At 31.5% G+C, this 16923-nt stretch overlaps 1 protein-coding gene across 1 annotated transcript; it reads left to right on the top strand.

The window, feature by feature from the left end:
- Positions 1-6149: 6149 nt before the first annotated feature.
- On the top strand, positions 6150-10088 carry LOC108991988 (frataxin, mitochondrial-like). The gene is made up of 5 exons (XM_018966421.2): positions 6150-6416; positions 6731-6803; positions 7177-7224; positions 7315-7409; positions 9571-10088. Exons 1-5 carry the CDS (start codon positions 6181-6183, stop codon positions 9698-9700), a joined length of 582 nt encoding a protein of 193 aa, XP_018821966.1. The 5' UTR covers positions 6150-6180; the 3' UTR covers positions 9701-10088.
- The last annotated feature ends 6835 nt before the right edge of the window (positions 10089-16923 follow it).

The raw sequence follows: 16923 nt of genomic DNA, 5'->3' as shown, positions 1-16923 counted from the left end.
TTTATAAGCTAATCAACGGCCCTGATTTTCGATTGGTTTAAAGGACGACACAAGGAACTGGATTCTCCTTCGCTGATCGGTGGTTAAAAAGGAATTTGATTTCTTATAAGTATATATATAATATATATATATATATAAAAGATAATACTATATATAATTATGAAATATATAAATATTATGTAATCGTTTTTAAAAAAGAAAATATTATTAAAATTTTATTTTTATATAAATTTCATATTTATTTTTTATTTTTTAAATAATTGACGCTAATACACACTCATCATTATAATTATTATTTTATATATATTTATATATAAAGATCTTTCTAGCGTCCGCAAACGAAAGGATTTGTGTGGACGAGAGAAGAGCGGATCTTGTCGTTGTGTACGACGGTACGTGAAGTCTGCCACCTGCCACGCAAAAAGTAAATATAGTTTTTTTATTTTATTAATGTGATGTCCGGTCTCGTCTTTTTTTTTTTTTTTGATAAAACGGATCTTATATTTGATAAACAAATAGAGAAGACTTATAAAGTTAATTTGATAAATAAATTAATTACAATTGTTAGTATCTTTCTAGTATACTTTTGTGATTGATATAGTCTAATCTAGATAATAAATCTCTAAAGACCTAGATCTTAGAAAAAATATCACATATATTCACGATAGAGGTTATAAAGTCTCATACCCCGACTAAGCAGGGTAGGGTATATTAAATCCCGTTAATGTGAAAGGGGGACTATTACTCCATTCGGACCAAAGTTCGAAGGCACTATTTTTTTTGAATTTTTATTTATCTAGAAACTACATTACACAAAAGAAAATTACAAATAAAACACTGCACAAAAAGGATAAAGCTGTGCACAGAGACTGTTGTGGAGCACACGCCACTCTGGATAGAGAACCGACAGTCGACCTTGGAGATCCCGGACTCACAGACTCTAGAAACGTCGCGCGTGGTGTTGACAGAGAGCTCTCCGGTAGTGCGTGAAAGCCACACGTCAAACGACGTCGGAAACTTCGACCCGTGCGTGTGGGCTACTCGCTGCTCCGTTTGGTACCACATTCGGTGGTATTGAAGATCGGTGGCTGGGCAACACCATGGCGGGACGCGTGCTGGCTTATGGGCGGCGGGAAGATCCAGATCTGCAATTCTCTCTTATTCCGTCTAAAAAACACAAAAATAAAATACTATATAGAAGAGAATGAAGGGAGGAAGGAGGAAGGAGGAGGAGGAGGAGGAGGAGGAGAGAGGGAGGGAGGGAGGGGAAAAGAGCCAAAGCTCCCTCCCCTCTAGCCGGAATCTGTGAAGTAAGTTTTAAAGAGAATGAGAGAGTAAAGTAATAAAAGTGCAGGGACGTTGAAAATTATTTCATCAAATTTAAATCAATAATTTTATTTGAATACCTACTTCATCATTTGAAATTTGTGGTTTAAAAATTAAAAATGCAAATACAAAATGGATAGAAGAAATTTAAAAGTTTTAATTTTTAATTTTTGTATTTTTAGATGACCTTTTGATTTGAATATAATTTTTATATTTTTCTTTATTTTTAAATAAATCACGTGCCATTACGTGGTTATGCCACTTTAAAAAAATTATCCGAACAATAAATTTCTTATTTATTTCTTATTTTATAATCAAACGATAAGTTTCAAATGATTAAGTAGAAATAATCTTTAAATAATAGATCTTATTGCTTAATTATAAGGGGTGTACACCTTAGCAATTTTATTTCAATTAGAAATCCAACAATTCTACAAAATTATAATTCGTTCCAAAAACATAATAAATATGAACTTAAAAAAAATTAACAAAGTGCAATAAAAACATGTAATATCCAAAAAGGATTTATGTCTATCATATCATCTTTAACAAAAATAAAACCTCTGAAAATTCTCTTTGAAAATAAATTATAAATCTAATGTAGACAAATAAAATATGAGAGCGACGTTGAATGTTGCAAGAAAAAACATTGAATGCTTATCGATGCTTACAGGGTATAATATTAATTGGGTAGATCTGACATTAAACATCCCTCTAGCCTGCGATATGGTAATTTTATTTATGAGCTTAGAGTATATAGCCAAAAAACTTATATTATAACAAAAAAGTATATAGCAAGATTAGTAGGTAGGGAAGTCGAGTTAAAAGGTTAGATCTTTGAGTACAAAATTTTACTTATAAGCGAACAGACCAAACACCTAAAATAAGTCTAAAAGGGACATGTTATCTCTTTAGCACAGCTCTTTTTTATGACAATGTTGTATTTATTTGTAAATAGTTTACTAGCATTAACATCTGTCATTGGGTCCATAATGGGATGGGTCATTTTAATAAACACATATAGATGCTCGTACTCTCCTCCCACTTAAAATAGAACTAGCACATTTATGAGTTCCATTGTCTTCTTGCTCTTTCTCTCATATCTCTTAAGGTAAGAAGAAAAATAAAAGAAAATGAGTAGAAAGTAGTTCTCTCCATAGCAAGAAATTTTTCCTCTCTTATGCAAGAACCCTAAAACTCTATTGAAAATCCATCACAAGCTATTGGAGATATGAAATCTCAATTTTATTGAACACATGCTTTGATTATGGGAAAAGATTATCACATCTTGTTATTCTAACAATTGGTATTAGAGCTACCTTCTTATTTTTCATGGTCGTATTCTTTTTTTTTTTTTGCAATTTGTGATATGCTATTTTGAGGTGAAAGGCGTGAATTTTCAATAGCCCATGCTTATCTCTGTTATCGAAAAGCTTTTGTTTTTCTATTTGGGTCTTTGTCGGCATTTGGGTGGAGATTTCTTCCTGGCATTTTGTAAATCACTGTTTTCTATTTTACATGAGGCGATTTGTCCTTATTCTATTTCACATGAGGCATTTTTTCATTGGGTAGTTGTTTAAAGGAAAATGCTAGATGCCCCGTTGGGGGCTCTCGCTGGGCTCTAGCATTTTTTTATATGTATTTTTTTTTTTAATTTTTTTATATAGATATTTTTAATAATTTTAAATATTTTAAAAAAATAAAATAAAAATTAAAATATTATTAAAAAATATTTTCTTAATCACGAAGTAGAATAAAAAATAATATTTATTCTACTTTGTGATTAAGAAAGTATTTTTTAATGATTTCTTTTTACTTTCTGATTAAGAAAATGTTTTTTAATGATATTTTAAATTTATTTTATTTTTTAAAAATATTTAAAAGTGTAAAAAAATCTATATAAAAAATAAATTAAAAAAATACACATAGAAAAGTACATGTTAAGCCCAACGGGAGCCCCCAACGAGGGCTGTAGCACGACCAATTTAAATATATTTTTTTTTAAAATCATAATATTATTAAAAAATACTTTCTTAATCATGAAGTAAAATAAAAAATTATAAAAAAATATTTTTTATAATTTTTTATTTTACTTCATGATTAAGAAAGTATTTTTTAATATATATTTTTTTACTTTCTGATTAAGAAAGTATTTTCTTAATTATGTTTTAAATTTATTTTTTTTAAATATTTAAAAATATTTAAAAATCTATATAAAAAATTATTTAAACAAAACACATGTAAAATAATACTACACCCCCAGCGGGGGCTGTAGCATCACCCTTGTTTAAACTTTGAGCATTGACTAGAGTTTAGGATCTTGATTAATAATTGGTTGTTTTGATACAATCTTGTATTGCAAAATTCCTCCTCTTATATATTTATGAATTTTGTGATATTGCTCCATATTTGTTAATGGAGAAAAGGAATAAATAATCCCTTTTGAGATAAATACATATTTTGTTCATGTAGGTTATGTCATTTTGTTGTAATACCTATGGTTTGGAGTGGTCATGTACCCACCTCTCCTGGGACTACTCATGATAAATTATCGAAGTTGTCATATTGATCATGCTTCCGCTTAATGACATCATACTAAAATCTATACGGATAATGAATTTGCCCTGTCGGCAAACCATTATTTGGTAGGATGCTTAGGATGATAAAGATAATAGTTAAGTACTTGGCACTTGGTGGCCTAGTCCTATCCTTTCAGTAGTGGGTTATTTTAAGTCCTTGTATTTAATTATTTTAATTTATCATGTGTAAGAGTCTTTTATGTATCTTAGGCTCTAGTATAGTGCGTAAAAGTCTATTTTGAATAAGACTCTAGCATGGATATAAGGTTGCCTAATGGAAACATTTATGGGTGCGTGTTTCTTATTCCACATGCATAATAAATTTTGTTATATTCTCCTCAGCTTATGGTAATGCAACTCTGTCTCTCTCTCTAACTGACATCAAGAGTTTAACGGGAACCAATTATGAGGATTGGTATGAGTTTCTCACTATTAATTTGGCTATCATGAATTTGGATTTGGCCTTGAGGGTCGATGCGCCTGTTGAGCCCACTAATGAAAGTTCTACGGATGAAAAGACTCGTTATGAGCAGTGGGTGCATTCTAATAGCACTTGTCTCATGATTATGAAGTATATGATTGACAAGTCTATCAGACAGAGCATAGTTGATACAAATAATGCTAAAGAATATATTGATGTTGTTGGGAAGAAATTTACTAAGTTTGATAAGGCAGAAAAGGAAACTCTGAAGAAATTTCTTACTACCACAACCTATGATGGGGTTAGTGGAGTCTGAGAGCACATCATAAAACTTACTCGTTTCTTTAACAAGCTCAAAGGAATGAAAGTTGAGTTAGCAGATAGTTTTCTTGTATGGCAAGTGATTGAATCTTTTTCACCTTAGTTTGATGCACTCAAAACCACTTATACTACTTAGAAAGATGAATTGAACTTGAGTGAAATGATTGCGATTGTAACTCAAGAAGAGGAGATGATAAAAAGGGTCTAAGTCTCATGATACTTTCATGGTAACTGTTGATAAAGAGAAGAAGAAGAAGTTCTTTAAGGATAATATTGACAACTCCCACAATATGAAGAAATCTGGGAGGCCTCCTCAGCAAACTCGTGTGAGTGTTCCAAATGGGCGTAAGAATGAATGTTTTAAGGGAAGGTGCAACTTCTATCATTTGTTTGGGCACAAGAATGTTGATTGTAGGAAATTTAATGCTTGGTTAGAAAGGTACATGTTCGCTATTAGTGTGCTTTGAGTATAATCTAGTCGATGTGCCTTTTGATACTTGGTGGCTAGATACTGGTGCAACCATTCATACTACAAATTCTTTGTAAGAATTAAAGAACCGCAGAAGACCAATTGATACAGAGTTAGTAGTAGATATGGGCAATGGGGTGAAGGTTAATTTTTTTCTCTCTTTTTTCAAAACCCCATAAAACATCATAACTTAAATTATTTTACTATTATTCACAAACAATTTTACTACTATTTATAAATTTTTCATCTTATTTCATTCTCCAAGCATCTGTTGAGACTAATCATTTATAGAATTTAAAAATAAAATCTCTTTCGATTATAAGGGTTAATTGTGGGATCCGTGAGTTCCAATTTATTAATCATGTTATTCATTTTTACTCAAATCTATTTATATCAAATCCAATTTTTAGTGTCATATTTTAGTTTAGGTTCAAGAGTGGTGTCATATGCTTCCAACTTCGTTAGACATTAGTCAAATATGCCTTCTTTTCCATTGTTCGTAACATTTAGATTTGGAGGCAATGAATAATCTCAAAGGTCACCATCATCATTATGACAAAGAAATTACAATATTGGACCATTGAAAAGCCCAACCAGAGCTTAGCACAAATTGAAACCCATCCGTAACATAATGACCACTTGGGCCATGCTATATACCTATTGGGCCTAAAAATGAACCGACTGCAAGTCCATCCGTATAAACATCCAGATTGCATTTAAATAATCTTAAAAAAAAAACAAATTGCATTTAAATAATAAGATATTTTTAAGTAAAGAAATTCTATTTATAGTTTTTATTTTGAAATTATATATACAACTCCTTTATTAAATGAGAAAGATCATTATTTTAGAAAAGATAATTTTATAATTTTAAAAAATTTTAAAAATAAAAGTATTTAAACTTGTATTATAGTTTTTAAATAGGAACTGTATCATTACTTTTTAAATATTATATAAATAACAGTAAAAAATTATAATAATATATTAAATTATAATAATAAATAATAATAAAATATTCGCAACGCCTAAATTTTAATTTCTCGGTGGTGAAATGGGCTGTTTCCATGGTGGTTGATGCTGCTATGGCTTCCAAATTGCTTTTCCTCAGAAAGCTCCCTAGGCTTCTAAAACCCCTTCCTCTTCCTCTTTCTTCTTCTTATTCGATTCGTAGATTGCGTTTGCTGCCTCTAGAAGCTTCGAGAACCGGGACCAATCGATGGTCTCCTGCTGCTAGAAACTTCTGTTCTCGTCCACTGAATCTCGCCGACGACTCTCAAGGCCCCGCCGCCATTGATTATCGGTACGGTAATCTCTGTGCTCGTTTGGTTCCCGACAAACCTAAATTTACTGAAAAAAGAATTAAGATTTTAAATATTCCGTGCTACTTTTTTGTTTTAAGAAATGTTTGGTCACCAATTCAACTTTTTGACATACGTGTTGGAAGCTCCAGTCTAACATACACTAACAGATAATGAAAAATTTTAAGCTTGCAACTTCAATTTGCTTTTATTAATGAAATCTGAGTAAGGGATTAGTTGTTATTTTTTCCAAAATAGTTTGTTTAAAGTAAATGGGCTACTACAATGAGTCTGCTAATGATTAATGTGAAAACAGTTCTGTGCTGCAGGAGGATGAGTTTCACCGGCTGGCCAATTCCACAATACATAATCTTTTAGAGAAATTTGAGGTATTCGTCACCATTGGGCTGTTTAGCTTATCTATGCTTGTTCATTGGTGAAAATCTTGCTCCCTTTGCCTCCTCCAAATGTTTTACACGATTTTCCATGTACCCCGTTTAGAAAGAGTAACTAAGAAATATCAAGCAGTGCAGTTTGAATGGATCTACTTTTGGCCATCAACGTCCGGTGTGTGTTAGTTGGCATATAGGTTTTTATATAATATCTATGAATTGTTTGATGTGAGCTGTTCTCGTTAAATATGGCAGAGTACATGAAAATTTTATTTTATTTCTTTGTTATCTTATCAGCTCATGATAGTTTATTCTGTCATGACAATAGGTGCTCATGAGCACTGTGATTTTGATTGTCTCTTGTGCACAGGAATATGGAGATAATGTTGAAATTGATGGTTTTGATGTGGACTATGGGGTGAGAACGACTTATTGGTTTTTAGAGAGAGGTTATTCTTTTGAAAGGCATCATAGTTTTGCTAACTTGTTTTGGGTGCTTTTGTTTCAGAATGAGGTTTTAACCTTAAAACTTGGGGATTTGGGGACCTATGTGTTGAATAAACAGACACCAAATAGACAAATTTGGCTATCATCCCCAGTGAGGTATGATCTATATTATCTATATTGTGTTGGCTGTGTTTTGGAATGTCGAGGCATGGTCAGTTTGTCAATAAATCTGTTCTAAGTACAATTCGAACCTGGTATGCCTATGCTCTTGAATCTTGTATATTGAATAACAAGATGTCAACATGTCCAAGGATTCAGCTATAGCAACAACAGATGTACATTGAAACTTACTCAAATTACATAATGCTGCCAAAACAAAATTTAATTAATTTTGTGATAATATTCCGCTCAAGTCTTTTGTATAAAACTGGCATGACGTTCTTTCACTGTACTCTAAATCTAATGCTACACATAATTTGTATATCACTTGTTTTGGAGTCCATCAAAAGCTGTTTTTAATCTTGAAATATAATTTACCAGCAACTCATAAATGAATTGATTTTTCTGAACTATTACTTTCACCATTGAAATTAATTTTTGAGACAACACAGTAGAGAATGTGGTATTCTTTTACAGCTTAAGTAGTGCACAATTGTTGTCCTCTCCTCCTGGACTGTTGTTATTCTAGTGCTGGGAGATTTTTCCCAACTGGCTAAACATTCCAAGCACTGTTTCAAATTTATTATGTTCCAGTGAGGCCATCTTTATTGGTCAAAACTTATGCCGTGACCTAGGGCTTGGTGAAAATTTCAGTGGGCTTTTTTTCCCTTCTGGTAGACCTGGAAGTTTATAAGGGTTGCATCATTTATACCATCATGGTTTGCATGTGGCCAAATGCCGAGGTGTCGGCTCAAGTAGTAAGGGCCTTGGTTTTGGGGATATGCTTCCCTCAAGTATAAGGTTTGAACCGTAGGTGCAAATAATTTCTAGAGGTCATGACTCATGTCCCATCGGTGAAAAGCCGATGATTTACTTGATCTGTGTGATGTGAGTGCATTGCATGAGTCTGGGTTTTAACTGGATAAAAGACATGTTGTGTTTGCATAATATCCAGGGTCCCTCGTTATAAAAATTGTAGGTAATCATTTACTCAAGGTGTTTCGTCAAAAGGACTCGTTGTCTTCATTGTATTCCCAATTTTAACAACTACTACAATCACTTTCCAAAGAAAAATCAACTGATGTTAATGGGCATACTACTAATGGGGTGGAGGTTTTTGGAATTAGGATAATTTTTAATGGAGGAAAGTTTCATAATCCCTCCTGAAGTAACTGGATTGGTTTGTATTTTGCATCTATCTTATCCAGCTGGTGAGTGTGGGAGGTTCCACAATTGTTTATGCAAGAAAACTTTTATTTAACAGTGGAATCCTATTGGATGGGAACCTTTCTTCCTCTTCACTACCAGTACCCACAGAAAACTCTTCAAGAATTATGTGCATGCATGGAAGAGCGACAAGAGGGTCATAATCTAGAGACATCTTTGATGCCTAAAGAATTATAGCTCCAAACATAGATGTAATATTCCCAATTATTTGGGCATGGTCTGTTTACAGACAAGCAACACGAACTATGTCACAACCCCAGGTCCAGACATTTCCAAATCTCTAGGTGTGATCAAATGGACAACACAAATGGGTTTTAAATATGTGAAATATTAAGAGAGGTATAGCACCTGCTCATTTAGACAACTAAGATTTTTTAAGAAGTAACATAACTAAATTAGTGTTTTATAATATTTACAGTATAATATTATTACAGTACTTGTGCAACGCCTTTTATTGTGTTTCAATAAAACTTTACTTTTAACTATAAAAGAAGTATATTTCTACAGTAGAAATGAATTTTCACCACAATGTTTACGAACTCTAGTTTCAGAATTACAATATCACATGTTACAAATGTCCTTGTGGTTCCATCTAATATTGCTGTCAGCTTATCTTCCTTTCCCTTTAGAAGCCTTCTGGGGATTCCAGTGGCTTCGTTGTGCCCAAAAGGGACGTGCTGTATGATTGCTGGAACATGTATGTAATGTATAAAATTATACCAATGACCTGTGAATGTGGGTCTGAACCCACGTAGTATTGTTTAGGGTGCTTTATCACTGAAACATGGTTATGATTGTATACATCTCCAATGTTAGAGTAGGCTATCTGTGTTATTAAGGTAATCATGGTGATAAAAATTTAATCAAACTTCCTTCCTCTGTTTTTCTTGAGTACTCCTCTTCTTGTCTGAAAGATTATGTTTTCATACAGTGGTCCATCTAGGTTTGACTGGGATCAGAATGCTCAAACATGGGTTTATAGGCGAACAAAAGTTGATTTGCTGAAAATTTTTGAAAGTGAGTTGGAGCAACTGTGTGGCGAACCCATCAATCTTTCCTAAACTGCAGCAAACTCTGCCACATCAGATTTTCTTCTGGGTAATTTCATCTTAGTACTGACATGCCTTTGAGCTTGCCTCTCTTCCCTGCCAGTATTTTGGTGTTTCATTAATAAAATTTGTATCATTTACGGAAAAAAACTAAAAATCACGGTCGATTTTATATGGATTGTGCCTGCACTTAGGAGGTTGGTTGTTCACTTCTTTAACAGGTGAAAAAAACGAAGAATAAATAAGTTATAGGATAAGGAGAGTACTGTCTTGGTTGGGTTTTAATGTATTTAATGCTATCTATTGAGATATAACCATAAGCATAGTGCATTGAGATCATTTGTATCAGTTACATTTCAGGATTTGAAGAAAATACAGCCAACAGTAATTTTCTACTTAACTCAATCGGATCCATGCAATTTAGATATGCCACTGGATGATCAAGATACATTCTCAGGAGAAGATAGCCCTAAATTGCTTTGGCATGGTAAAAAAGTGAACATTTTATTCGTCAAAAAAAAAAAACATTTAAAGAATTCATAAAGAAACAAGCATCTACAAAAACAGTTCTTCATCTCTTTCCAGAGATATTTTTTTTTCACCTTTCAGATTTCTAGGTATGCATAATAGCTCGATGGCCAATTAACAGTGTTGAAAATTGATTTGTCCCCACGCTAAAATCTGAATTCAGTGTGCAAATGTACATGTACTATTTATATTGATATCTTATGTAATTGGGTTATATGTCACGCGAGAAGGAACAAAATTTCTATTGCCTTAGAATTTCTTGATAAAATCAAAATCTTTGAAACTATTGTAGCACCGGAAATTCTACAAATTATACTATCGTCATACATTTGTGTTGCTGTGATGGGGTGGTATAACTCATCAACTATCAAAATTATCTTTTAAAGTATAAAAGACGATTTATGGGTGATGAAAGTGTCACATTATATATAGTCGGATATCATAGGAATAGAAGTGCTTCTTTCACCAGAGTCCTGACTGCTACCAAAACAGTTGGCACTCCCTCCCTCCCTGCCCACAGATTGTCGGAGGTACCAATAGGACTTCATGTGGAATGTCCAAATTTGTATAATCGGCGCCGTCTGATTTTGGAAAGCAGTGGTACATGTAGAAAGCATCAAAATAGTCAAAACACACACAGTTTTGTTGGTTTCAATTCCATAGAAAATAGTGAACATGGTTGAAGAAGCATCGTTTGCAAGTGGACTCAGGAGGAGGGGGAATCGCTTGGATTATTAACCCAACTTTCATTTGCTGCGTTTTGTCTCTTCAAGCTCCACTATCAAGGCAAAGAATCGAGACAGCTTATAATTTCCCTTCAATTATAAAAGCCGCTATAATGGTGTTGATGGTTTGAACAGTAAATTGTGTTTGATGGAAAAATAACATTATTATCCTCGAAGTTTGTGTTTAATGAGCAAAACTACCTCTCGTTGTCCTTGATGTTCTAATGTGTTTGATGGTAAAATTACCTACTTATCCTTGAGGTTTGTGTTTGATGGGCTACATTTTTTTTCCATGATGTTCTATTTATTTTTATTTTTTTTTTGGGAGGCAAAATTACCAAGGGTTTTATTTAGATGATTAGTGCGTCTTTTTCTTTCTGTATATTTTTCCTTAATTAAACTGCATTATCTGTTACATAAAGTTAAATTTTTATCCCTTGTATTTTTTTGGAAGATTTTAGGTGAATTTAGTGATTCCCTTGTGTGTTATAACACACTTAGGGTTAGATTCATGTGCGACTGTTTTTAGAAATAACATCATATGATGTGAATTATTTACAAATAAGACAATATAATAATTTTTCTATCCATTAAGATATATAAAAACGTAGTCCAATCGTAAGAGTTAGCGTACTAGATAATATCAAACTAACGTGCTATTCTTGTGTTTTTTTTTTTATTTTACAATTTCATTAGTTTAGTTCAAAAAATTTGGTGACGTTTGGATTCGCAGCTCATCTCAGCTTATCTCACTACTATTCATTATTATTCAGTAACTTTAACTCACAAATCTCACTACTATTCACAACTCATCTCATTACTATTCACAATCCATCTCAAGTCATCTCAAATCATCTTCGAATCTAAACGTCTCCTAGTGTTCAAGATCATCTTCATATATAAAAAATAATGTAGACTTAGGCATGAGCATTGCACTAAAAAAACTATACATGAGTTAGGTTCATCAATTTTATGAAAATAATAAATTTCATCTCAATAAAAACAAGTTAACTATCTTCTTGATACCCTAATCGTGCGTGAAACAAATACATGTCCACAACTAACAAATACTGTACTTCTACAATGGTTGTATATATGCCTCTTGACTTCACTTATTTAAAAACCATATTTTGTTTCACATATTTATCTTTGCTTTGCTACCAATTTTATAATTATTTTTTTTTTATAATTGACAAAACTCTAAAACACTTTCGCATTATTTAGTTTATTATCATATAAATAATTATTATTTTTTCTCGATAATTTCTAGTCTTAATGATTAGTTCTAACTTAAATGCATTTTAAATATTATATTTTCCATATAGAAAATAGAGTAATACTTTCACCTGGACATACATGCCTACACAGCCCGTGCAAGAATTTAGCCCTTGCTCGCCTAGCAAGGCTAGTTTGACCGACATATTGTTCAAAAATAAACATTGCTTGTGATCACCAAGCAAGTTAGATCACAAGCAAGTTCAATCCGATAGACTCATTGCTTGGTAATTCTAAGCATTGCAAGAAAAGTAAGGAGACGTTTGGATTCGCATGACATCTCAGCTCATCTCAACTCATCTCAGCTCATCTCACTACTATTCATTACTATTCAACAACTTTAACTCACAAATCTCATTACTATTCACAACTCATCTCATTACTATTCACAATCCATCTCAACTCATCTCAACTCATCTTCGAATCCAAACGTCTCCTAAATCTTACTTGGAATAACCGAACAAGGCCATTCCGACTACTAACATATTGCTAAGTAATTCCAAATATCATAAAAAAAATAATTCTTACTTAGGATTACAAGTTTAGTCCAACCGACACACTGATTGGTAATATTGAGGAGGGTAAAAATTTAATCCTTGGTTGGTGATTTCTAACAAGACAAGTCCAATTGATACATTGTTTGAAAATTTTGAATATAGCAAAAAAATAATCTTTACTTGAAACCACCGATCGAACAAATTAAGTTCAACCAACGCACTGCTCGAAAGTCTTGAGCATTGAAAGAAAATACGATAAATCTTGCAAGGATGACCGAATAAGACCAATCCGACCGACACATTATCTATAACGTTATCTTCAACTATCATACGTGTCATGCACGTAGAATCTTTGCTAGTATATAAAAACATTAATGATACGTAATTTCTCAGCTACACATCATCAATGGCATCGTTTTTTCCAGCCACAAGGCGGCCGAAAACTATCCCTACATTCAATTGGCCAATTATTAGAAGCCATTGGTTTTCTCACTTTTTAATTCCCTCCAATAAATTATCCATCCGGCAGTTGCCTCAATCTTTTAATGGTAATTGTCTATATATGAATGTATATATATATATTCTGCTATTACAAATTGAACGATTTATTATAATTATAAAAAAATGGTTTGATTATACAGCTAGCCCATCCTCAACCATACGAAATTATATATGTTTTAAAATGACTTGAATAGTATTATGTATTACGTGTTAGATACTATACAAGAATAACAAACAAGTTCGAACATGATTGATATTACAACCAAACTTTATAGAAAAAAAAAAAAGTATAAAAAAAAAAGTTATAAAAGTAAACCTACAAACTAATGACTTTTATAATACATTAAATTTTATAATAAAATTAATTTTATAATCTAATATATCATATTAAATTATGTCAGTTTCTAAATTTATTTTTATGAAATTACTTATTTTTTTAAAAAAATATTATTGTATCAGTAGACATGCATGATTGGATGGATGGTTTTAAAATGTGAAATAATACTTACAGTTGTGTCATGAGTGTGCAGGTATTATGCAGTCATTTTAAAAAATGTGAATAAATATAGAATCTACATGAAAAAAAATTAATTTTTTAATAATAGATTCTATTTTTTTTCAAAATGACTGTATAATATTTACACATTTCACGATTATATGTAATATTTCTCTTTTAAAATTTGTTTATTTAGCTCCATTCAGAGGTTATGAGTAGACGTAGCTCTCATCCCACTACCGCAAGAACTAACCAGTAATTGGGTTTTGCATAAATAAAGCGACTCACGTCCATTGTACGTCCTGAATTCAGCAGTAAAATGAGAAAAAAAAAAAAATAATAATACCATTATTCACCCTAATTTCATATTATAAAATTAATTTACCGTGATACAGACGTCATATATTATATATTTTTTTAAAATAATAAAATAGATGTTAAATTATGTGGAATTTATAAATTTTATTTTTTGAAAGAACATTTCTGGTGGAGGATATTATAACATGTGTTGACGTGTAGAAACGCATAAAATTCTTTTGTCGCTGTCAGACATAGATAATGGGATCGATCATGGTCAGCAGAATCCTAAGAAGTTTGATGCGGGGGGAGTTCAGTTCGAAGGTCCTCGTCACGATCATACGTGATTGTTACACGGTGTTTTGTTTTGATTTCAAGACATGATTTCAGTACGAATCATACAACACAACCACCCCCTCCTTTACCACAAAACGACAATTTAATTTTTCTTTCCTCAAAACACTCAAACAATTCTGCACCACAAGAACTTTGGTCCTAATTCATCCCTTCTCCCTACTCCAACCCGTTCTTTTTCCATTTTAGACATAGTAATGATACTAATTACGAAATATGTAAATATCGTATAATTATTTTTAAAAAAATTAAATTTATATTAAAAGTTATTTTTATATATAAATTTTACATACTCAAGTTTATAATTATTAATTTTATTTTAAAAAAATAATATTGTTTATTATTTTTTTATCATTTTATAATATAAAACTAAATAATTAATTCTTAAATAAAATATAATAAATAAGATTTAATCATATAATATTATATTATAAAATAATAAGAAGATAATTAAAAAAATAATCAATAAATTAAATAACAAATATCCTGCAATTTAATATCGTAATTTATTAGAATATATTATTGGTTGACCAGCATCCTCAGCCATATAATCCGTTCTGTGGTTGTGAGAGCTCAATGTTATTTCTTTGGAATTCTATATACCATGCATTTTGGGATCGATGTGATGGATTGGCCGGCCACAAAACGTACAATCGACGACAGCTATATATTTTTTTAAGAAGCTCTATGAGGAGCCTAGTGTTCATTTCAATTATTTTAGCCTTCATTTGTGAAGGACATGGCACCAACATTAATAATAAAAAATACAAAAATATCTTTGGTAAGTAAGTAAGTAACCAAAATATCAAATATATATTGACCAACAAGGAAAAAAAAAAAAAAAAAAAAACACAATACAAAAGTACAAAGGGATAATCATCAAAAGAGGGGCATGGGCATGATTAGAAGGGAGGCCATGTTGAAGCCAGCGCAAGCTACAAGATAACCCACAAGCACCATCGACGTGTAAAAATAAAGGAAAATGTTATTTCAATCGATAAAAGTAATTGATTAAATTTCTTATTTTTTGTACTTAAAAAATAAAGAAATAACTATTAATGAATTGATATTTTTTTTTATTTTTTAAAATATATAAAGATATATAAAAAATAATTAAAATAAAAGGAATAAAAAAATTTACATTTACAACTTATAAGTCAAATTTCATGGGTTCATCATCACCCAGAAACTAAACTATAAAAGCTAGATTAAAAACCACACGTTATGAGGATTGTACAGAAGATAGGACAGGAAAACCACCATAGCAGCCGCTGCTGGTTTTGGGGAAAAGGTCATACGTGCAAGGGGTGGGGTGGGTGGGGGGGCTGGTGGCTGGCTCGACTTAAAGGTTCGTGAGGCTATTGGCCATGACACGCGCACACATACACAGTCTGTGGCTCAATTAGAAAAGTGTGGTTGGAGGGGGGTCAGCCATACATACAATTCTTGGGGTCCCCACCTCATGACCACCACACAACCAAATTCTTACTGTGCGTGCCTCAACGGCCTCTTCCACGCCAACCTCCTGACATTATTCCGACCGCCACCTTCAAAAATTTTAGAATAATATTATATATATTATATTATATATATTATATATTGTATTAGAATAATATTATATTTGATACAACGAATGAGACGATAATGTTTTATATAAAATTTTCTAAATTCTCTGTATATGCTGTGTATACACGGTACCCATAAGGATTTTCCCTTTTTTTTTTTTTTTTTCTTTCTGCTGACTCATTCGAGGGAATATATGTGCTGTGTCGTCCTCGTGCTCTCTCTTCCCAGCTAAAGCAATTGAGCATATTATCATTAGGCCAAGCCTTACAAGAAGTCAAAGCCTTTAAGCCAACCATCTTACGAATTCATATTAAAATAATATCTCAAAAAAATCTTGAATATTTTATTATGTGATTGTGCCAAAATTGTGTATTACTTGTGATCTTCCAATCTTTTACTTACAATTAGGGTTCCATTCTTTTGCCTTAACAGTTTTCTTTGACCAAACTAAAGTATCAAGAGTGAGAATAAATAGTAATTAATGTATTGTATTTTTAAAAAAATTATTTATTGTAAAAAAAAAATTAAATAAAAAGATATTATACATATATTATTATTCACTCTCATATTTTACACTTGTAATTTTTTTATAGAATATAAATATATTTTTTATAAGTGTAAAATGTAACGATGAATAATGAAATTTTTTTTCTAGTTTTTGAGCCCTCTATATTTTGAGTGAAGTATTATATTTTTGTTTCTTTAAAGTTTAAAGTATTTTTTTTTTTCTCCGGTAATTATTCTCAAGACAAAAAAACTCTTTTCACAAGTTTGCACCCAACGAACCATACGACGAAACGAAAGAGGAATGCAATATTTTTTTATAGTATTTTATATAATTATGTTTTAAATAAAAAATATTTTTATAAAATATCTTATAAAAATAATATAATATTACAAAAATATAATATTTTATAATATAATTGTGCAATGTGATATATAATGTGTTTGTGTATATCGTTACTTTATGTATATTGTATTGTTAACGAAACGACA

This window comes from Juglans regia, chromosome 1 (assembly GCF_001411555.2).
Source record: "Juglans regia cultivar Chandler chromosome 1, Walnut 2.0, whole genome shotgun sequence".
NCBI classification, from domain to species: domain Eukaryota; kingdom Viridiplantae; phylum Streptophyta; class Magnoliopsida; order Fagales; family Juglandaceae; genus Juglans; species Juglans regia.
Note: the sequence above shows the minus strand (reverse complement) of the source record. Positions and strands in the feature narration are given on the sequence as shown.